Genomic DNA, 23,120 nt, shown 5'->3' with positions numbered 1-23,120 from the left:
TGAACCTAGTGAAAGTGAAAGATACTTTTCAATATTAGAATTACTAGTTTTAAAAAAACAGTTATGAATTAAAACAATAATACAATTTTAAAGAATAAATGTTTCAACAGCTTGCCATAATAGACAGCTGTAATCTATCTGAGACGTGAGAGACTACATTTATGGCATTGTAGCTTGACTGGTAGTGGTCACTCACAGACTAATTACTAAGGTGTTTTTTTCCACGGGGAGGAGCAACCAGAGCAGCAGAGTAGCGTAGCGTTCTAGACACTTGCGTTTGGAAAGCGAAGGCACCAGCGTGCGCTCCGTGGACGCGCTCGAACCTCACGCCGTGATGTTCTAATTATTCAAATAACCGAATTATTAACCTACAGTTGATTGCTTGCGTAATATTTCGACAGAACGTAATATTTCGACTTGCGTTCGCATTTATTTTACAGTCGCGTTGATTTTTATACGTTTATATAATCTGCATTGCGCTCCTGGAGAAGTTCGTTCTTGAACTGTCGTTATGGTTTGGAGAGTATTTTGGGGCTAAATGTAAACGCATAGTTGTTATGGAGACATTATGAAAGGCAAAGACATGTAATGCACTATATTACGCGCTGCAATTTTAATGTTAACTACACAGATATCTACTACAATGTCACAGGCTGAGGTAGACATGGCTAGTCTTGGCTTCCCGAAGTTGCCTGCTGGTTCTGACGCGGACTCGTTCTTCCCAGCGCGCCTGCCGCCGAGACGGAGGAGACACTCGGCGAACTCCAGGAGAAATGCCTACAGATTTAACAAACTCCACACCATGGACGTTGAGCCCCAAGAGAGCATTGCATCTCTGACAAAAACTCTTTCGTGGTCAGCCGACAATATTTTATCGGAAAGTACCAACGAGGAGAAAAAGACGGACTCTTCTCCTCCAGTGTCACTTGCCTCCAGCTCTCCACCTGAGACACGAGACTCGGACCCGCGACCCGCTGATACCTGGGCCACCGAGGAGCCCAGCGCGCAGGAGGCTGATGCCAGCTCGGACTCCGATGATGAAAGCACCGAGAAGAAAGCTGTTTTGTCAAGAGCCCTGTTTGAGAGTAAACGCAAGCAGGAGGAAAAGGATGAGGTTGAGACTAAAGCTGTGGCGACTTCACCTGATGGAAGATTTCTGAAATTCAACATTGAAATCGGAAGGGGGTCCTTTAAGACAGTCTACAAAGGATTGGATACGGAGACCACCGTGGAGGTTGCTTGGTGTGAACTGCAGGTAAGGAGGTTAAAGTTCAGTTACTTTCATGGGGGTCAACTTTTCGGTCAGTCTAGACGCAGTCGGTTGAGGTCTAGTTAAATAGACCTAGTCAGTTAACTGTCGAATTGTCCAGTATCCCCTCACCGCAGAACAAAGATCCAGGGGGCGGGGTTGGATCGACATCTAGGTGGTGGAGATGGGTGGGTTTAGGGATCAGGGGGTGGAGACGGGTAGGTTTAGGTATATGTAAGGTGGGAGGAGTTGGATCTGGATCCAACCTCGCCCCCTGGATCTTGTGTTCTGCAGTGAGGACCATCTCGAATTGTTCAAGCAGTAATTCTTTTATTATCAGTAAATGTATGTAGAAGTTCATAGATGTGCATTGGATCATTTATTGGGTCACCAGGTAAGACAGTCAGTGAAACTGAATCTTGCAGTTAGCACCAGCAAGTGTTTTAGGAAGTGTTCTGTATGGTCTCACACTCTTATGATAATGAGGAAGGGGGGATAAGAAAGGGTGTAAATAAAATATCAAGAGTAAGTTATGATAGCATTTAGATAGTCTTTTTGTCATACAATGACTGCGCCCCGCTGATATCTAAACTCACCCTATGATGAATGGACGAATGTATTTGTTATCTTTGCACGGTTAGTAATCAGATGCATCTGTTCTTCAGTGGAAATGAGAGTAACACTGATGTCATGTTTTAGCTTACTTTGCAAGGCAGTTTTCATTAGCATGTGACATTACAGTCTAATCAAGGCAGTGGATTTCTAAAAAGTCACATTTTTATTTTGCTACAGATGACATACTGAAACTGCATTATCTCATCCTAAGAGGCAAGATCTCATCATGTGAAGTGTCAATAGGTTGATTAATGTGCGAGGCTTAAGACAGGAATGACTAGCTCAAGGTTATGTCGTTGAATGTTTTAGTGTTAAATATAGATGGGTTAACATATTTTTATTTTCACCTCAGACAGTTTTTTTTTTTTTTAAGACAGTTTGAACTTTCATCTAGTTTGATAACTTAGTGTGGTTTGTCAAACAATGTTTATAATGCGGACAGTTCAGATTCTAAATTCTGATTAAACGAGTCATTCGAATCTATGGTTTCAGTGATTTTTAGGATGTGTGAAGGGGTCCATCACCTCTGGTAGCTTATTATTGTAGTATGAGCAGCACAATGCTTGATAAAATCATGTGGATGAAATCTGCTGGATCTGTTATTTTTAACTTTACAAATTGATCTTGATTGAATGGAATGTAGACAGTCTGATATATCTTTCATTTTAGGTATAAGTATAGATGTGTTCTAATGTTTTTTGTACACTGAATCCAAAACCTAGAATACTTCACTGTGCATTAGGAAAACTTCTTCTCCAGTGCTTAAAGCTGTGTTGGCTATTATATCCATCACAGGTAACCTGAGTATTGGGCACTGGACCTTCTCCCAGGCGTCCTTATGGTGCAATATGCAAGATGCCACATGCTATGGTACTAGGCAAATTGCTGGGGTCATCAAGTACGTTTTTCCAGCAAAAACCTGCATACTAAAACATGCTATGTTCACAGTACAGATGAATTGGCCCAAATCTGCAGCACAGATGTGATTCTAAACAATACTTTACAAATCTGATTTTGGCTAGTTCAATAAATCCCACTAGATCTAATATAGTGGTTCTTATTTGGTGGGTTGCAGGTCTGTTCAAGAAAGGAAACAGTGCTAAATGCAAATAATAAAATGTAATGAACTGTAGCTATTTAAAGCTTTTTAAAGGGAGGATAAATTGCTTTCCATATAATTTTTTTGTTGACATCAAAGGTTGAATGTCCATACTCTTCAGGTATCACCTGGTAAAAGTTAACCAAATTAGCCAGATGCCAACATGAGCAGGTTGGGTGACAGAGGCCCTGTCCCAAATGGAACACTTCATGTGCACTTGCGGTCTTACCGACTTACAATGGCCGCCATATGCACATGTCCGTTAAGTCCACGAGACCGTAGGGTGTCCCATTTGTAATTTTAGTGTTCAGAAGGGTGCTCACGAGTGCCCCATCTGCGGCCGTTATGCGCCCTCGATCCGCACTTCTGCCAAGCCCGCACTGGGGCTAGCTTCGCAGCAGACTTCTACCCGACAGTCAAAGCGGCATTACGTCACAAAAGTGCGGACTCAGAGGAAGACCGCGAGGGTTTAGGGTGCCATTTGGGACAGGGCCATACTGTCATCCTCGAAAAGAATGAACAAAGCTATGCATCTGAAAGAAAACACAACCCAGACGACATTCAATACAGGTTCCCTTGCAGTTATGATTATCAAATTTTTACTTAATGTTATATTCATGTTAAAAAAATGTAACTATTATTATTTTTATTTACATTTTATTTAGGAAGACATACTCACAAATAGCTACAGTTGTGGTCAAAATTTTACATACACTTTGCAGTATCTGCAAAATGTTAATTAGGCCTATTTTACCAAAATAAGAGAGATGTTACAAAATGCATGTTATTTTCAAATTCTTTGGTTTTCCAGCATTTTTGTGTATTTGAACCCTTTCCAACAATTGGACAACTGAGGGACTTACATGCAACTATTACAAAAAGTTCAAATGCTCACTGATGCTCCAGAAGGAAACAAGATGCATTAAGTAATTAATAAACTTTTTGAATTTGAAGATCAGGGTAAATTGAAGTTATTTTGTCTTCTGGGAAACATGTAAGTATCTTCTGAAGGGCAGTACTAAATGACAAAAAAACATATTTAGGCAAAATAAGGAAAATGTACACATCTTCATTCTGTTCAAAAGTTTACACCCCTGGCTCGTAATGCATTGTGTTTCCTTCTGGAACATCAGTGAGCGGTTGAACTTTTTGTAATAATTGCGTATGAGTCCTTCAGTTGTCCTCAGTGCGAAAACATGGATCTCAAAATCATACAGTCATTGTTGGAAAGGGTTCAAATATGCAAAAGCTGCTGGAAAACCAAATCATTGGTGGGACCTGAAGGATTTTTCTGAAGAACAGCGGGGAGTTTAACTGTTCAGGACAAACAAGGGACTCATGAACAACTATCACCAAAAAAAAAACAGCGGTGGATCATCCAGGTAAGAATCAAGTTTATGTAAACTTTTGAATGGGGTCATTTTTATAAATTCAACTATTTTTTTCTCTTGTAGACTATATGTAAACGTATTTTATGTGAAATATCTTATTCAGGTCAGTAAAAAATAACATGCATTTTGTATGATCCCTCTTATTTTGGTAAAACAATTAACATTTTGCAGATACTGCAGAGTGTATGTAAAAGTTTGACCACAAATGTATGTTATTTACATATTTCTTCTAATTCTAATTAAAATGATCTCTGTGTACCCTGTGTAAAGTTAAGATTTTCAAAACATTTTTGTTTATTTTTTTTATGATAAACTATTTTGTTTGATAAACAGTGTTGGGTCACAAAATTTAGGCTCTGTAGAAAACCAGTTGAAAAACAGTACTATACAGAGAGCTCAGCTTAGACTTCATGTATTTCTTTAACTTCACTCATCACTGTGCAGATGCACATTACAATCATCATCATTCATTGCCAGTGGCACTTTTCTTGTACAAAACTGTTGTCAACACAGGTGCTCTGCAAATTACTGATGAATGCTTCTTTGGCTATTTTATTCTTTTTCCTTGATGCATTCAGGCAGATATAGCAAAATATTGGATTTGAGTAAAAAATAAAATCTTAAAAGGATAGTTCAATGTTCAAAATGAAAATTCTGTCATAATTTACTCACCCTCAAGTTGATCCAAATCTGTATCAGTTTCTTTCTTTTGTTGAACACAAAAGAAGATATTTTGAAGAATGTTGGTAACCAAACAGTTGCTGGTAGCCACTGACTTTCATTTTTTTTTCTCCATACTATGGAAGTCAATGGCTACCTTCAATGCTTGGAACAACTGTAAATGATGACAGAATTTTCATTTTTGGGTGAACTACAGTAAGTGTAGCTTTAGTGGAGGCATTGATTGTTCTGCTGAAAGTGCTGTCAACAGCACTTGGACTCTTTTGTTGTACTCGCATGACATGTTGTCTGTCTCGTTAGAAAAGGATGCTTGTTAATCCTGTGAATGGGCAGGAAAGTGGTTTTGTGACTTTCCCAGACTGCCGGCCTCCGGTCATTCACAGAGTGCTTGTTTGCCCCTCACAGTTTTATCTGCGAAAGCCATTCCACAGCAACCCTTTATCCCGCAGTTCATTTTTCTGCCTGCTCGTCACACCTTCGATTGTGCCATTTACTGCCTGTGGTGCGTTCATTGAGCTAATCCTCTTGAAAGAGTAGAACATTTATTTTACCCAGAATGCAATGCTTAATTACCTTGCTAAATGGTCGCCTGGTGAAGGAGAGCTGCCATGGTGAGAGTGGCTTATGACCACTGAGGATGGCTCCACACTCTGTGAAAATGAGACAAGCTTTGCTTTGAGACTTAATGCAGTTAATGGGATTGACTGAAGTCTCTTGCTCAGCGATTTCTCTTTCATGATGACTGACACCCTTAAATGTGTGTTTAAGACCCCATGACTAGTGTTGTATATATGTTGAATCATTTTAGGGAACTTTTTTCTAGAGAGCCGTAGGTTTTTACTTGTTATTTGTGTGGCACTTTGTGTTTAAAAAAAAAAAATATTATTATGAAAAGTGCTTTATTAATACATTAAAATTGGATTGAAAAGGTTTCTCTTATATTCTGATGTTGGGTAAAAATTCTCTATATATGCATATGATATGTGTATTTAAAATTATTTTTATTCATATAATTATTTAATAATAAAAAATGTTATATAGATATATATATATGTATATATATATACACGTGTATATACTGATTTCTGAAGGATCATGTAACATTGAAGACTGAAGAAATGGCTGCTAAAAATGTATCTTTGCCATCATATGGATAAATTAAATTTTAAAATATATTAAAATAGAAAACAGTTATTTCACATTATTACTGTTTTACTGTATTTTTGATCAAAGAAATGTAGTCCTGGTGAGCGTAATAGATTTTCTTCAAAAATAATAAAAAAATCGTATAATTATTCCATAATTATTCCTTTTGACCAGGAGTGTGTGTGTGTTCACTATTGAAAATGTAGGTTATAGATCTTATATTTATAAAATTATGTACATCTTAAATGTACTTAAAATATGAATAATATAATTAATATGATTTGTTTACTTATAAACCATGGTCTGATAAAGTACATTTATACGTTTTTAATTTGTCTTTAAAGTGACTACGTTTACATGGACATCAGTAATCTAATTATTTACCTTATTCTAAAGAAGCCAGTATTATGATTAAGGTGTTTACATGAGTGGCTTTTAGAATATTCCTTTCATGTTCCTCTTTTACATGTTATAGTACATAGTTCGATTAATGGCACACGTCATTACATCCCCACGTGACGCCATCCGACGTCCCCTCCGGGATGTGACGTATAAACATATAGTTCGCCTTCGTGATGATGCCATGTACAGTTTTGGGTGTTTCATTTTTAATTTTATGAAAGCTTCAAGTGCAGTTAATTATTTGTACGTGCATACAGACGACGGCGGTGTTGAAGCTCTTTATTTGCCGTTAAACATATTTTAAACGTATTAAAATCGGAGTATTGTTGTCCATGTAAACGTACTGAATGTATAGACTTATTAATCTGATTATGTTTACATTCATGCCTATGTCGCCTCATTTCTGCTGCTCGCTGATTAGAAGCTGAGCATGCTGTGGTCATGTTGTCTAATTCACGTGGCTCAGCTGTGGGGTCTGATATTCTGTTTCCTGTAGAGGGGTCACATGGGTGGAGATGGAGGGGATTGCATGTCTGTCAGGTGGTCGGGCTGGATAGAGATAGAATGTAACTGACAAGCCGGATGGAAAGAGGCTATTGGCCCAAGAACTTGGCAGAAGTATGTCAAAGTGTGTAACAGATGGTTTATGGCATGTTCATAGCTAGCTTAAGGTCAGCCAGTTGTGTAGGTGGATTAATTTAATGAATTCAAAAAACCTTTGCACAACTAAAAGCCGAGTTTGATGTAATTATAGTTTTTTTATGTTCAGAAAGAAGTCTCTTATGCTCACCACGGCGGCATTTATTTAATCAAAAATACAGTAAAAACGGTAATATTATGAAATATTATTATTACAGATTAAAATAACGGTTTTCTATTTGAATATATTCTAAATTCTAATTAATTCCTGTGATGACAAAGTTGAATTTTCAGCAGCCACTACTCCAGTTTTTGTTTTATGATCATTAAATGCTGCATTGGTGAACATAAGAGACTTTTTTCAAAACATAAAAAAACATCATAATTATTCCAAACATTTAACCGATAATGTAAACATATATATTCTTTGTAATTTTTTCTTGTTGTCCATTCATGTACGAATAATTTTTTGTTTTAAGTAACTGTCATGTCACGGTCTATTTTTCAATAGCACAGCACCAATGGATCTTATTTATAACGAAGTACATAAAATATATTTGCACTTGTATTACAAAAAGGAGCTGCAGGCTTGTGGCTTTTGAAGGTGGATTAACTCAGAAAAAGTCATTCCTTCCCAAGCATTCATCAACTTTCTGAGCTGCAGGCTGCATAAGAAGTTACCAGCTTGCAAGGCTTTAATAACCAGTCTGAATATCTCTTGAGTTTCCCTTTAAATCCCAAATAAACTGTTTCACACCCTGCTTCAGTCCCTAGTTTTCAATGTAACAAATTTTCCTGTGTCAAGTCAATATTTTTCCTTAATAACTGTGTGATTATACATAGCAGCGCATGAAAGTCACAATTCTGATGGCTTGATTACAACCTATTGTAATTCAGCACAGCAGGTGGATTTCAGCTGATCCTTCTCATTTCACACCCTTTATCTCACTTATTCCAATGAAGTCAGACATGAAAAGCATTCATAAAAGGATAAAGGGCAACAACAGCTGGTACAAAGAAAATGTGTTATTCAACACATCATTAGAGGGCTGAGGCCGTGCCTTGCTTCGCCACACGTTCTGCTCTTGAATGACACTCTTCCTTTTTCGTCATTCCAGAGACTTCTCACACAAAGGCTATGGCCTGAAGCTCTATTGTGGCATCAGTTGCACAGCATATCAGTTTTTTTTTCCAGGCAACAGTGAAACTATATCCTGCTTTTCTCTTTTTGATTTCTATGTGACTTCTCACAATGAGACTGAGGTTTTGAAGTCCCTCAGTTTTGTGGATTTTATGTCGGTTAGCTTACTAGTGCTAAAAATAAATAAATTATAAATAAATAATTATAAATAAAAAAAAGATGATCTGAGTAGACTATGTTTTACAAGAAAATACTATTTAAATCTTTCAACTTCTAAATTTCATATAATGTAATATTATATAAAAAATATATATAATACAACATTTTTTTTTTTTTAAATCTTATTCTAGAGAGCATTTTATTGCACAAACTTTTTGTACGCCTCTGCAAACAAGATGTACCATCAGCATATTTGGTCCAATTTTCTGCATATTATATATTATAAGTATTATATATAAAACTTATAAGTATAAATGTATATATTATAAGTACACTTGCATATACAGTAGATGACCTCAAAGACTTGGACTAAAATCTTCCATTTTCCACAAACCTTCCATATTGATTTCATTCATTGTCGGATACTTCAGCAGTGTGACCTGAAGTATATTCCTAATGCTCAATAGCAGGAAGTGCATCACTTCCTCTGAGAATCTTGCATGCTGAAGGAGCTGATTGTATGACATGTCATCACTTTCCATACATGCTTGACACACAAACATATGCTTTCCGCTGATTTAGTCATGTTTTGGATTCTATACTGCAAGCTGAAGGATTGGCCATTCCAAGCCTAGTGATGATAAGCTTCCCTTCAAACAAAAGTGGTAGGGCAAATTCTGCAACTATGGAAAAATGGTCTTATTCAAACAATATAGATAATTAGTTGCGTGAGTCACACATCCAAAACATCTCCGTCTGTCTGTATAGTTGTTTCAGTGGTGCAACATTCCTCTTAATTGCAACTTCCTTTGGCGGTGGTGTTGGTCACCCACTGTTTTATGAGGCACAAAGCTTGTGATTGTAGCTCAAACCCAGAATGCTGTATTTCACATGAAAGTATGAGCAGGTATTGAGGTGTTATCACCTCCAGCCATGAGAGTGATGGCAGACGACATTAACAGTGCTCTTGCCGACGTTGTGTGTGACTGGTTTTGGAATGCCTAATTGCAGTGCTGGGGCGATATTAACTTTATCTTAATATCATCTTTCATTGGCATCAGATACTTCATATTCATACTTATGGGCATCTTAGAGATTATATTGCTTATGACCTTCAGTCTGCAACATTACAACTAATTACACTCAGAAATTGTAATGTCAAAAGTTTGGAATATTTAAGTTTTTTTATGTTCTTGAAAGAAGTCTCTTATATTTACCAAGGCTGCATTTATTTGATCGCAACGAAAATGAAAGCAATTAGTAAAGACATTTATAATGTTTCAAAAGAATTATGTTTCAAATAAATGCTGTTCATTAAAATTTCTAAGCACCAACAAGTCTTTCTACGTGGATAATCATAAGAACCATTATTAATAAATAAGCACCAGTAATAACTGATAATAATTGCGCCCGAATCATCAGAATGATTTCTGAAGGATCATGTGACACTGAAGACTGGAGTAATGGCTGCTGAAAATTCAGCTTTGCCATCAAAGGAATAATTTACATTTTAAAACAGAAAACAGTTATTTTAGATTGTAATAATATTTCACAATATTACTGTATTATGATCAAATGCAGTCTTGGTGAACAAAAGAGACTTTTTTTCTAAAACATTAAGAAATGTTAATTATTTCAAAACTTTTGACCAGTAGTGTAGATCTAAAAGTGTTTTCTGTATCTTTACATTGACTAATATGTGAACACATAATATCTACAAACTGTATCTTTTGTACATGCAAACAGGGCATTAAAGTCTTTTTTCCTGAAGGTTTCATGAGACCTCTCCACCTGTTTGTACTTTAAACAAACTACGGCTCTGCCCTGCCCTTGTTGCTTAATATCAGCAAGACTGGACAAACCAGACACCAGACACCAAACACAGGGAAATACTGTTCTTGTGACAGGTTTACAAAATTAGTTTACCAAAAAAATAAAATTCTGTCCTCATTTACTGTCCTAAGTTGTTCCAACCCTGTATCAGTTTCTTTCCCTGTTGAACACAAAAGAAGATATTTTGGAAAAAGCAAACAACTGACGGTAGCCATTGACTTCCATAGAATGGGGGAAAATTCATTAGAAGTCAATGGCTACCGTCAACTCTTTGGTTACCAACATTCTTCAAATGATCTTCTTTTGTGTTTAACAGAAGAAAGACACGCATACAGGTTTAGAACAAGTGGAGAATGAGTAAACGATGACAGAATTTGCATTTGCAACTATCCCTTTAAACACTGGTATTTTTGAAAGAGAGCTGTGAGGTTATGGGCAGCACTTCTAGCCTTAGGTTATTCTTGAGACAAACACAGTAACAGTGTTTGTGAGCTGAAAAGTTAAGTCTTTTTGCAAATAAGCACTAAATGACTCTATATATTCAATTTAAGTTTTTTTCCTGTATATAATTGATTTCAGAACCCACCTCTAAATGACATGTACAAATAAACAGAACTGTGGTTGGTCACTTTACATGTCAATCAGATTGTTGTCACCTCCTGTTTACTTGGGCTGTTTTTGACAAGAATAATGAGTTAATGCCGCATTTAAAAAGTACGCAAAACTAGGTTAGGACTTCACCACTGTAAATCACGAGAAGAGGTTTGGCTGAACCAGACGGAAGAAGTTTTATTGGCTTTTAGCATTTGGCCACTAGACCGTGTGTTATTCTTTTCTTTTTATACACATCTTCCTCTCTGAAAGGGTGTCATAATTTACAGTGTCCTCCGACGTGGACATTTTCCAGATATTATGTGTCGTGAGGAGCCAGTGGGATTAGCAAAAGGTGAATGTAGGATTTTCATAAAGTAGAGTCGCTATTGATGGTATCTCATCAGATCTGTTGCTGTCTGTACTGCTACAGTACTTGTGGTCTTATAATTTTCACCCAAGTCCAGCTTGAAAAATGTCTTGTCTTCTGGAAGATGTTATGATGTGTTGCTTGCATATCTGTGCTGTATGGAAAGTGTAAATGGGATTCCTTGAAGCAGATTATTATTTGTGTGCAACAGAGTAATTCTTGGCTGTTTTGACTCCTTTAAACATTTTATAAGCTCTTTGTGAATTATGTATATACCTACAATGAACACATTTAGACCAGCACACAGCAGTTGTGTGCAGTCAGGTTGAGATTGTATCCTTATGCGTTTTGTTTTGTGTTTTTAGGGGTGGTGTTACAAAGGACGGTGTGAATGCCAAGCGAACCAGGACTAAATGTATAGTTTTCTTTTTTGGTCCAGACAAACTACAAGTGTGAACACAGTCTTAGTTACAGTGACTGCTACTTAGAATGGCAAAACTGTCAAAACAGTACATCTCCATTTTTTTTCTTCTCTGTAAAATCATTTTGGTGCTGTATTTGGTGCAGGTGCCCAGCAATAGATCTCAGCTGGTTTTAGTCATGCTACAGATATGTTAGTCTGTGTGAACGAGATAACAAAAGCAAAATAGGCTACACATACCATTGTCATTTATATATCAACACTCCCTTCCTCACCACTGACAAAAATACACTCGTGGCCGTTAAAGGGATGAGCAATTTTTGAGACTTTTTATGTGCAACTTTTATACACAGAGTCTGTAACACTGTGTATTTTTATGTATTGATTTAAAAAACGTGACCTCTGTGTGTCTTTTGAGATTACATCAGATCTGGTGTTGTCATCCTCTGATCACTCATTTACAGTAACATGAGTATTTTAGTACAAAGTGTTGCAAATTCAGATGAGTCAGAAGAAAAAGTTGTCGTATATCTGGATCCTCAACATTGTGTGGCCTTTTCAATATGCAAGCCATTATATTTTTAATATGGCTGCTAATAAAATAATTTGAACAAATTAAATTAGATTAGTTAACTATTACCTGTATAGTTGCTTATATTGTATGTAGTTGGAGTACATATACATTTTTTTTAAACACTTTTTAAAGTAATTGTGCTAAATTAATGTTTTTGTGCCTCCCTAGTAGTATTGCCAAAACAATACATACAAATATGATACTAATGTCCAGAAATGCTACTAGAACAGTTACTAGAAAATGTGTAATGTACTCGAAATGTACACAATTCCACAATTTGTAATAATGTGATCCACTGACTCAAATCTGTCATAGTTCTAGTTGTTTATAGGCTGAATTGCCAAAAAAAAGAGAAGGTTTTTTACAAAGACCTTCCAAGCCACAATTGTATGGAAATCATGTTTTTTAGAAATGTGTTTCAGTCAGATTGGATTAGATCGGATGATAAGCAGTTTTATAAATATTAGATTAGAAGTTTTACGTCATTCAGGATGCACTACAATTACAGCATGTAATAATTCAGCTGCGCAAACTTGTCCTTAGACACATGAATACAATTTACACACGCCCCCACACATGCAAACACACACACACACACACACACACACACACACACACAATCTGCCTGCAGTAGTGTTTGTTCTCTTGTACACACACCCTGCAGTCCTCTGTACGGTTCACACATTCATTCGGCCTTTTGTAGGGCTGCTCGCTGTTTTGTTTCTGTATAATTAAACAACAGCAGCTGTCTTCGATGGAGGCTGAGAGTTCACATTCAGAACTATCAACCAATTAGAACGCGTGACCCCACTAGATTCAAACATAAATTAAATCTGAGCCATACTCTGATATATTGTTTAGTCAATGGCTAAACAAACATGGAGAATTACACAGTTCATGGGTTGTTTTGGCAAATTACTGTTACCAGAGCTTAAAGAGAAAGTTCACTCACCCTCACGTCTTTCCAAACATGTATGTCTTTCTTTCATGTGTGGAATATAAAAGAAGATATTTTGAACAATGTGTCCACTGTTTCCATCAACACAATGGAAGACATTTTTTCAAGTTCATTTTTGGGTGAACTACAGTATACCTTTAGGGACAAAATACTAGCATGCTACAATTTCTGTGGTGTATTTCTGTGCACAATATCTAAACGTCTATATGCATGCAATACACAACCTACTACAGTACAGTACTACTCTGAATGTGTATTATGCAACCAGTGCACACTGTGAAGAATATTATACCCCGCAATGTGATTGACCTGACTTTTCATTTCCAGCATGATGAGTCAAGATTCATTCGTTCTTATTCACTCAGGTCAAGAGCAGTGTACTAATGCGTGTTCATTTGGGAGATATTATTACACAATATTGATATTACCAGAGGTAATATAACAGACATATGAATGCCAAACAGAGGGTTGCAATGCAATTAGTCTTGAATTAAGATATTTATATATTGTTTTAATCCCTCGTGAAATGTTAATAGCAAAATGAGCTTCCAATTGATTTTGAAATGACCTCATGCTGTGTTCAAGTGCTTCTGGGAAGTTTGCATTTATGAGCTCATAATTACGATTTGATGTGCGTTCAAGAAAAATGAATGCAGTGGCCAATTTCTTTTTCCCTTTAAGCACTACTGCACATTTTAGTTATGAAAGCTTGTTGTTTCATAAACCAGCTAAAAGTTGATACTCTACATCAAACAAGTTGTACTGTCAACATTCACAATTACTTAATAACTTATGATCAATACCATTATGTTTCCTCCATAGTTCTTTATTTGACACAGAAAGTCCAACTCAGAAAATTCATCTTGTAATTATGATACTTCCGACTTGACTTGAGCGCAGTACGTTATAAGAGGTAATTTTCGACCGCTGAGTGCGTCAGTGCTCGGCAGTAAAAGTGTTTTGATTTATACGGATTACATTAGTGACAGTTCAAACTGAGATAAACCTGAAGTTTATGATCCCTCATGAGAAGATAAAATGTTATGTTGTATTGTTGGCATTGCATTTAAATCTGAATGTCATTTTGTCTCATAACATTGGCACTGACATTTAGTCCTGTCATTTCCAGTCATGTTGACCGTGTGGCATGGGGTAAGCTGTACAGTGGGGCGTCCCACGTATGTTCATTGATCTTGGTCATTTAAGTTTGACTTAATAACAGAAGTAATATACATATAGAACTCTTAAAAGTACAGTAGCAAAAAAAAAAGTGTTCAGTGTAGTCAGAGAGAGGGTGGAAAATTATTTACACCATTATGACTGTTTTTGGTAGGGATGCACCGATACCACTTTTTCCAGTACTCGCCCAGATACCGATACTTTTAGTGTATGCCTAAGGTTAAAAATAAATGATGTTTATAGTGAATGCTGTCTCTCTCTCTCTCGCTCTCTCTCTCCCTACCGTTTAGTAACTTGTGCATTGTTTTACTTACTTGTTTTTGACGTATCCGACCGAACTACAAACTTTCCAGTGATGTCTGTGAGAAAGGTATATTCACTCGACAAGCTCGCGCATCTGTGCCGCCGCGCGCTCAATCCACTCAGCGTGCTTTGTTTATCAGCTCGCGCACATCAGCTATACAGGCGTTAATACTGAATGTTTAACATTATATTCATTGCATACATATACTTCGTAGACATCCTTAATCTCTAATAACTCCATTCTGCTGTCTGTTGTTCTGTTGTCCGTGTTTCATTGTCTGAATATGGCACTTATCACATGCTGTGTGGTATCGGCGTTTGGTATCGGGGCATTTTAACGAGTACGAGTACGAGCACAGGAGCTCAGTATCGGTATCGGTGCATCCCTAGTTTTTGGTGCAAGTTATAACAGAATTTATTATAACAGAATGCATAGGCTTGTGGGAAAATATAAGAAGCTGAACAAGTGCACAATATGTCTTCTTCTTAAGAAAGACAAGTGTCTAGGGAAGAATATGTGGCCTTGCTCTTGCATTTCATGAGTATTTATTTGAATAATTCATTATACTGTATAGGAAAGTTATTTACAGGAGTGTTTAATTGTTATCTTGCATTTACAGAACATAGAGCAGCATTTTAAGGGATGGAAGCACTCAATCAGGTTAGTCGTCTGTTCCACATTAAATTTCCTTATAGTGTTTTGCCCGGATCATCAGCTACACTGCCAGTGTTTAATTGCTGTGTAAGATTTATTGCACACGCCCTGTGCATATTAGAACTGTGAGTCATGGTTCCTTCTCTGTGGATGGACAATGTGATGGAAAATGATTTAGAAATGAATGCGAGTAATTTGTCATTCTGTCAATTTGTTACCGATTTATATCATTACCTGGTATTGCCACTGTGGGCCGTGCATGTGGTGACGCTTGTTCAAACTCTATTAAGTAACACTTAAGCCCCGTTCACACTAGCAGCGACTTTTGTCGCCAGGGGCTGGCGATGAGGTTGCTAGTGGGCGTTCTCAATACTGGTTGCCTTGACAGCGAATCAGGTTTTAATTCCGTGTCGCTGGAAATCGCCAGCTCTCCATTGAAATGAATGGGATTGTGTCGCTTTGCTGTTGCGTGTCGCTTGTAGTGTGAACAGGGCTTTAGGGATGAGAGAGAGTCACTTTTAAATCTTTGTAAGAGTGTTAATGTATGTATATATATACAGTATATAAAAAAGATTTATGTCGTCATGGTTTATATTATATTATTCAGTGGTTGCTTAGAAATTTGTTGTCTACATGTCGTGCAATAATTTGAGCACTAATTAGATTTTTTTCAATTGAAATCAGTGTATTACTGTGGTGTCATCTACAGTGCATTCCAAAAGTTTGGAAACACCCTTTGTTTCAAAGTGAGCATTTGGTAAATATCAACATAAATCCTTCCGCATTTCTTGCCATAAGTGGATTGAAGTAACTAATGATTTTCCGTTTTTATTACATAATACAGTCAGACAATGATGCCTCATTAATTCTGTGACTAAACACATATGTTTGTTTTTTGAAGAGTATTAAGTAAGATTTACTTGGTTGCCAATTAAGGTTAGAAGGCAATTGAGCAATTAGAATACAGAATTTTTATTTGTATTATTATTATAAATATAAATAGTATAATATCATTCGTTTAATATAAGTTGTTTTCCCTGTTGGAAAAATTAGACTGAGCTGATCAGCCATCACAAAATAAAAAGATAATAAAAAGATGTTTGTATTTCAGATGCATTTAAATGGCACATAAAACAAAACAAACAGTGGTTAGTCATTTTATATGTCTGTCAAACATGATTTCCAGTTTACATTCATATTCACTGGCTCCAGGCCAGTTCTTGGGCCAGAATAAAAAGACTTTAGATTAAAAACCTACATTTATCCATACTGTTTGGTATTAAACATGCCAAACCAGCTCAAGTTGATATATGAACTTAAAACCGCCCCTCAATACTGTAGTAAATAGACGCTGCCTGAAATATATGAAAAATTGTTCCCTTTTACTGCTGGAAAACAATAAACCCTTATAGTTCTGCCAGTCATTTAACAGCCTGCAGTTGCCAAAGAAAAACACTTTGATTTACGTTAACTTAAGTATGATCAAACACTTTATGTCCTTATTCTCAGAGTGCAGCATCTCATAGTTTGCTGATTTACTCCATGCTTCTATAATAAAAATGAACTATCATTCTATTGATGGCTGTTTTTTTTGTCGCTGGCTCTGACTTTAGCTGTTATCCCGGGTGTATGTGGTAATCTAGTGCTGCCAGAGGCTCCAGTGAAATCTTATAATAAGGAAGATCTAGATGTGCAGGATCCCCAGTCTCTTTTATAGATCTGAGAGCTTTATGAGCGAGATGCTGCTTTAATGAGACATTCCACCAGACAGCCTCCCTTCCCTCAGGCAGGACGTGCACACTCGACTAGTAAAGAGGAATGAGTCACGCCAACGCCTCCAGCACAACTTACTATCATTTAGAAGCACAAACTTCTGGAGGAAAATCGATCATAAAGGAATGTGTTATTAGCTCCTATGAAAGCCAAGGGAATACAAACAGCACATGAAACATAGTACGTTATTAGGTATATTAATCGAATGACCCAAATTCTTCACATATTTTGAGTAATGTTTTTAAGCACTATAAATATAAGTTCATCATTGTCATAATATAATGTTTGATATACTGTATAAATATATATATATATATATATATATATATATATATAATTTTTTTTTTTTTTTTTTTTAAGTGGTCTCAAAGTGCAATGTTTTTTTTTTTGATTAAATGAAGAAATGTATAGGAATTGCGTATATTGTTTAATTTATTTATTTACTTATTTACTCATTAAAGTGATATTAAAAGTTACATTTTAAATTTTTGTATTGTTTGGTTTCATATTTATCTTTTTATATGTTATTTTTACTCGAGATTTCTTCAGTTAGTTTTACTTTTAAGGAAGCAATTAACTTTAATAGCTGGCTTAAGGGAAAAACCAATTGAAAAATGTATTGCATTTTTCAAATTTAGTTTTTTTCCATACCTTCTCATGCATTGTGCAGTCCTGCCTCAGTAATTATATTTTGTAAGTGCTCAGACATATTTTTTTCTGACCAATAAATGATGTCAGATACATGCATCAGACCCGCTTCTCATTTTAATAATGTAAAATCTGGGATCTGTGAGCTTCTCGGGATCTGGTTCTGTTCAGACAAACACACCAGCATTGTAGGAAATGAGCAGATATTTCCACACCTCATTTCCACCTTGTCAATTTTAACCGTACAGTCTGTTTTGTATTACAGCAAGAGGCTGTTCATGGTGTTTTGGTGATCCATAAATCTCGGACTTTCATAATGCGGAGGGAGATCGAGAGGAAGCTTCCAGTGAGGCATTAGGTCTGCTAGTTCTCGATTGATTAATCTCTTACGTAATGGAGAAATCATCCATCGTTCCACTGGCTTCCTTGAGCATGCCAAACTTCCTCCTGCCTGACAGAAGGTTTAACGGAATAGTGACATGCAATTCTTCTTTTGGACCTCTGGATTCTAGTGAGATCTCAGGTGACCCATATGGCAGGTTACCAGCCCTCTTGAACCTGAGTCCAACCATGTGGATCAGAGCTTGGAAATATATGGATTACCACGGGTATCTTTGGAAGTACTTGGCTTTCACTCCTACACTGAGATCAGCCACATCTTTTCAGATACCAGAGAGGAACCTGAGAAGTTTCCAGTAGCCCATTTCAACCTCAGATGAATTTGTGAGTGCTTCAAATCATCATCTACCAGGCGTCAGGTCTTTCTGGTATGGATCACAAATGAATATTTTTTGAAAAATGTCTCGGTGAGGAATGTAAAAGGAAAGTCATACAGGTTTGGAATGACATTAGAATGAGTAAGTGATGACAGAGTCTTCATTGCGGCCTGTAGGCGGAAAAACATAATCTCCTAGACAGCAGTTTATCTTAATTTTGCTATCTAATGCATGTCTGGAGGCATTAACCATTATTTAGTTCATCATTATAGATGTTATCTTCATATCCTGTCCTTCAGTCATATTAAAATCCACAGAGGCAAGTGAAGGGTCTATAAACACCCTAACACCGTTTAGGTAAGAGTGACACGCAGGGCCAAATATTCATTGCTCTCCAGTGAAGGCTAAGAATACACTAGCCAAAGAGCAGATGTGGAGTCTGATGACCCATGTAATATGAGTACTTACACAGACATGGTAACTGTTGCTTGGTATACATGTACCGGACAGGGAATTTCTCCATGTTAACAAGAGTGTGGCGCTGAAATAATTTGCATTTATGTTTAAGGCATTTAATAGATATTCTTATCCAGAACAAGTTCCAAAAATGTTTAGCTTTCCTTAAAATGTGAGACCACTGTGCAAGCTTGAAATGCAATTTATGACATTATCTTCTTAGTGCTTCCTTTACCAATAAAACAAGTGTTAAATTTGTGTGAAAGTATTGCACTTGCACATTTACTTGTGGGGTTGCTGGCCCAAATATTCAAGGATTATTTTTGAATGATTTCTCTGAAAGTCAAGGCAGATCTTAGTAAATGTTTGTGTGCCTGTTTTGCCCTTGAAGCCTTTGAATATCAACGAGTAAATGCAGCTGGTTCAAACAATCAGAGTCAAATTCTATTATATTCAAATTCTTCCACATATTATTATCTGAGATTCCTGGGTTATGTAAAACTTTGAAGCATTTATAACAATTTTACATTTCTAATCTAAGTTTCTAATCAACAGTATATATGCTAGAGCCTTCCTTGCAGCAGTTCTTATCTTTTCTTTTTATTTAACATGCTATTTATCTTCACGGACACATTTGTGGGAAGTCAATGATGTTTTCAGTGTATCAAGAAAAGTGTATCTTAGAGCTGAAACAGCTTGTTCCTGATAAAGAGCAGGGCTTTCTAACCCACACACATGCTCAAAAAATACTACATCACATCCTCCATTCTTCCCAGTTTATGATCTGTGCTGTAAATGCACATTGCACGTGTGTGCTCTTTCCCGCGTCTGGAATACATTATATGTCTGCTTTGATGTCACGGCCGCTCTCAGAAACGCCAATCACAGCCCGCCACTGACCGCCATCATAAACTACAATTACAGGTTCTGCGTTACCAAGCCAGTTTAACATATTCTCTGTTTATGCATTTTTGGACATGCTGAAGTAAGGAAACCCCACTTCATAGTATGTTTTAAGACCTTTTCTTGTTTGCATGGGCTTTGTGTTGCATAATGGCTCATGGAGTGTGTTTAACAGGTGCGTTGACTCGTGGTGCTGAGTTTCCCACACTTGGGATTGATGAATGTGCAAATAAGATTATTTAAGTATCAAGGACAATTTTTTGCTGTCATGAAAAAACGACCCCGGTGAGACAGACTCTTAGCTTGGATGGAAAGTCCCTGCTAAAGTACAAAGAACTGATGAAGAGATGTCATGAGCAGTTTTTGTCTTAAAAGCTAGATTAGACAGTAGATTTGGTCACAGATTTCCCAATTTAATTTAGATTCAAAAGCACTTGATTTGATTTGAGTCCAATTTTGATGGCAGTGTTTCAAACAGTAGCTTGCCATGTAGTGTTTTATTCCTTAGTTCATTAATTTTGGAAACTGGGCTACACTGGTGTATGTTTTTGATTCCCGAAAAAGAACCGACTCAGTCATTTGTTCTTATATCGGACTACACTGGTCATGTTGTTGTTTTGGCATGCAGCCTGTGAGAAGAAAATCATGTCCAAATGTCCAAAACTGTCTGTCAGGTTTTCAGTAATGTATTTTAAGATGCACTTATGCATTGTAGCATAAACAAACTGTACTAAAAAGATGTTAGCTTTTTTTTTAAATGAAAGGCAAGACTTGCATTCCTGTAGCCTCCATATTGAGTGTTGTGATTTTTCCCATTCATATTTCTGTGAGTGGTCAGTTTTCTCTCTAGTAAAACTCAAGGCAGTCATTCTGAGTGTGGTCCCATTAGTGGTTAGTTTAGTGCTAAATTGCACTGGCAGCCACAGCTAAGAACTAGTCCGCTAACCACCAGAACTGGGCTTCTGCCCGAGACTATGCTACATACCAGGGAGCACAGATTAGAAGAACATGTTTGATAAATTCTTCATCCAGTCAGACACGGCAAAATTTTGTGATTATTATATTATTATATTTATAATGAGAGAATTATACCATGAAAGTGTTTTGCTGATGAGCATGACCACGTGAACAGTAGATATTTTCTGTTTTTCTTTTCTTTCTTTTTTTAAGCAATATCTAAACACTTTAACTACGAAAGATGATTTCTTTTTGAAATGGTTATAATTACCCAATTATTTTTATTTTCATTTTTTTATTATTATTTCATGTAAATAATTATGCATATTATCGGACCTATGCAGTTCATGATTTTATTGATAAATATATTTATCAATAAATACATTTTTTATCTTAAAATATACACCATTTTTATGCTACTTTATTAGCAATTTTAGTCTTGAAGCAAAGCAACCACTTATCGTGAAGCAAACCCAGTTGAGAAGCACTTAGTATTAAACAAAAAACTGTTGAGAACCACTTATTGTGTAGCAAAGTCAGTTGAGAACCACTTATCTGAGGGGAAATTGTGGGTGGGCAGGGAAAGCAACTGAGGGAAGGAGAGAGTAAGTTTCACACAGCTGTTTTTCCAGGACTGTAGCGGGGTACGTCCTGAAATAGTGTTGTCACAGAGGCAACAGCATTCCTCAGCAGCTCTGTCTAACATACAGGACACTGAATCTTCTTTTCTACTTTCCTTGCAGTACCATATTACCACATTACTCTTATTAATGCACTCTCGACACACTCATGCACTCTTCACCCCTCACTCCCACCAACTTCATCCAAACCTGTCAAGATTGTCCTCATCTGCCTTGGTTACATAACCAACTGTCTTTGCCCCACATTCAGGATGTTTCAGTTCTATCAGAAAGATGTTATCCATTAGACTAAGCACCTGAAATTAGCCTTTTCACTGAGCATTTCAAAGTTTTGCACTCACGGTAGGCTTGTCTACCTAAAGCAATAAACATATTTCATGCGTGAGCTCATTCTGGACAATCAGTACTCTGTGTGAAAGATGAAAAACATCCAATTTGAGTGTGTTTTTGCTTGTTAAAGACTAACAACCATGAGCATGAAGCAGTCATTGGTCTGGTTGACCTGTCACCTGTCTCAGGGGCCCGAGACTGAAAGGTGCCCCCATGTTGTTGGCACCATCTGGCTGTGCCTTTGACATAATGTCATGCGTAGGACAGGTTAAGCTGTCTGGAGAGCCAGATGTGGAAATGCAAACAAACTCTGGGGTGCCATATGTGTTTTGACCAACAACTTCTGTCAACTACTTCCTTCTCTTGCAGAAAATTATGCAGTTCAGCCTTTAAAGCCAAAAGCTGCAAATCAAAGTTATGAAAGAAGACAGCGCTGTCAGTTTTTCCATGTGCGTAGCACAGATTATTTTTGCATAGACTGTGTGCCAGCTTATGGATTTGGCACATTTTGACGTCTACTGCATTTCTGATACTTCAAAAACACAGAATAGCTGCTAACAGTAATTTAGTAAGTTGTGTTTTGATTTGTCAGGGAATTCTGGTGCGTTTATTCTCAGTTTGAAGTACCATTCTGAAACTTCTGACCCATGAAGTTTAGGTTAAAAAAAAAAAATGATAATAATAATTGCATGGATCATTTTGTCAATTTTTGACCTCCCAAATTGCAGTTATTGCAGTTAATTGCACTGTTATTTTTTAAGTACAAGGAACAATATTTTAATCAAACAATCATAGCTTGAACACCTTCCACCCCATTTTAACCCTAACCTCCCTCTGAAATGAGAAGGATATTATTGGTTTATAAGAACATTGTTCAAACCCCCAACCCTTAACCTAACGGTAAAACTTTATTAGTTAATAGGAATGTTGTTCCAGGGCTAGCCAGGAATATGACCTACTTGGGTAGATTGCATTAAACTAGTTAAACGTCAAAGAAAATGGACTAAATGGCAAAAAAAGACTAAATAACAACAGTTGTTCTTAAAGTCAAGAAATGAAGGTTGGTTAACAAATGTTGTTTTGAATTCCCAGCCACTTAAGTCACTTTCAACTTGAATGAGGTTCAACTTCAGTTGTCATAGACCTGTCCTACAAGTCACAAAGTGTACAGAGCTCCCCAGACTCAATGTCCCATCATGTATGAACATGAATGAACTAACCCATAAATTTACTTGAAATATGTGTCTCTTCAACAGACCCGAAGGCTGACGAAAGTGGAACGGCAGCGGT

At 36.8% G+C, this 23,120-nt stretch overlaps 1 protein-coding gene across 1 annotated transcript in view; it reads left to right on the top strand.

Annotated features, from left to right (window-relative positions):
* The first annotated feature begins 281 nt into the window (after window positions 1–281).
* The window catches only part of LOC107683678 (serine/threonine-protein kinase WNK4-like), a 62,192-nt gene continuing 39,353 nt past the window's right edge, over window positions 282–23,120 (top strand). Inside the window, exon 1 of the mRNA XM_016479751.1 lies at window positions 282–1,255. Coding sequence (XP_016335237.1) covers window positions 617–1,255 — 639 coding nt within the window. The 5' untranslated portion in view covers window positions 282–616. The remainder of the gene's footprint in view (window positions 1,256–23,120) is intronic.

Source organism: Sinocyclocheilus anshuiensis, unplaced genomic scaffold, assembly GCF_001515605.1.
Source record: "Sinocyclocheilus anshuiensis isolate Anshui unplaced genomic scaffold, SAMN03320099.WGS_v1.1 scaffold2459, whole genome shotgun sequence".
NCBI lineage: Eukaryota > Metazoa > Chordata > Actinopteri > Cypriniformes > Cyprinidae > Sinocyclocheilus > Sinocyclocheilus anshuiensis.
Note: the sequence above shows the minus strand (reverse complement) of the source record. Positions and strands in the feature narration are given on the sequence as shown.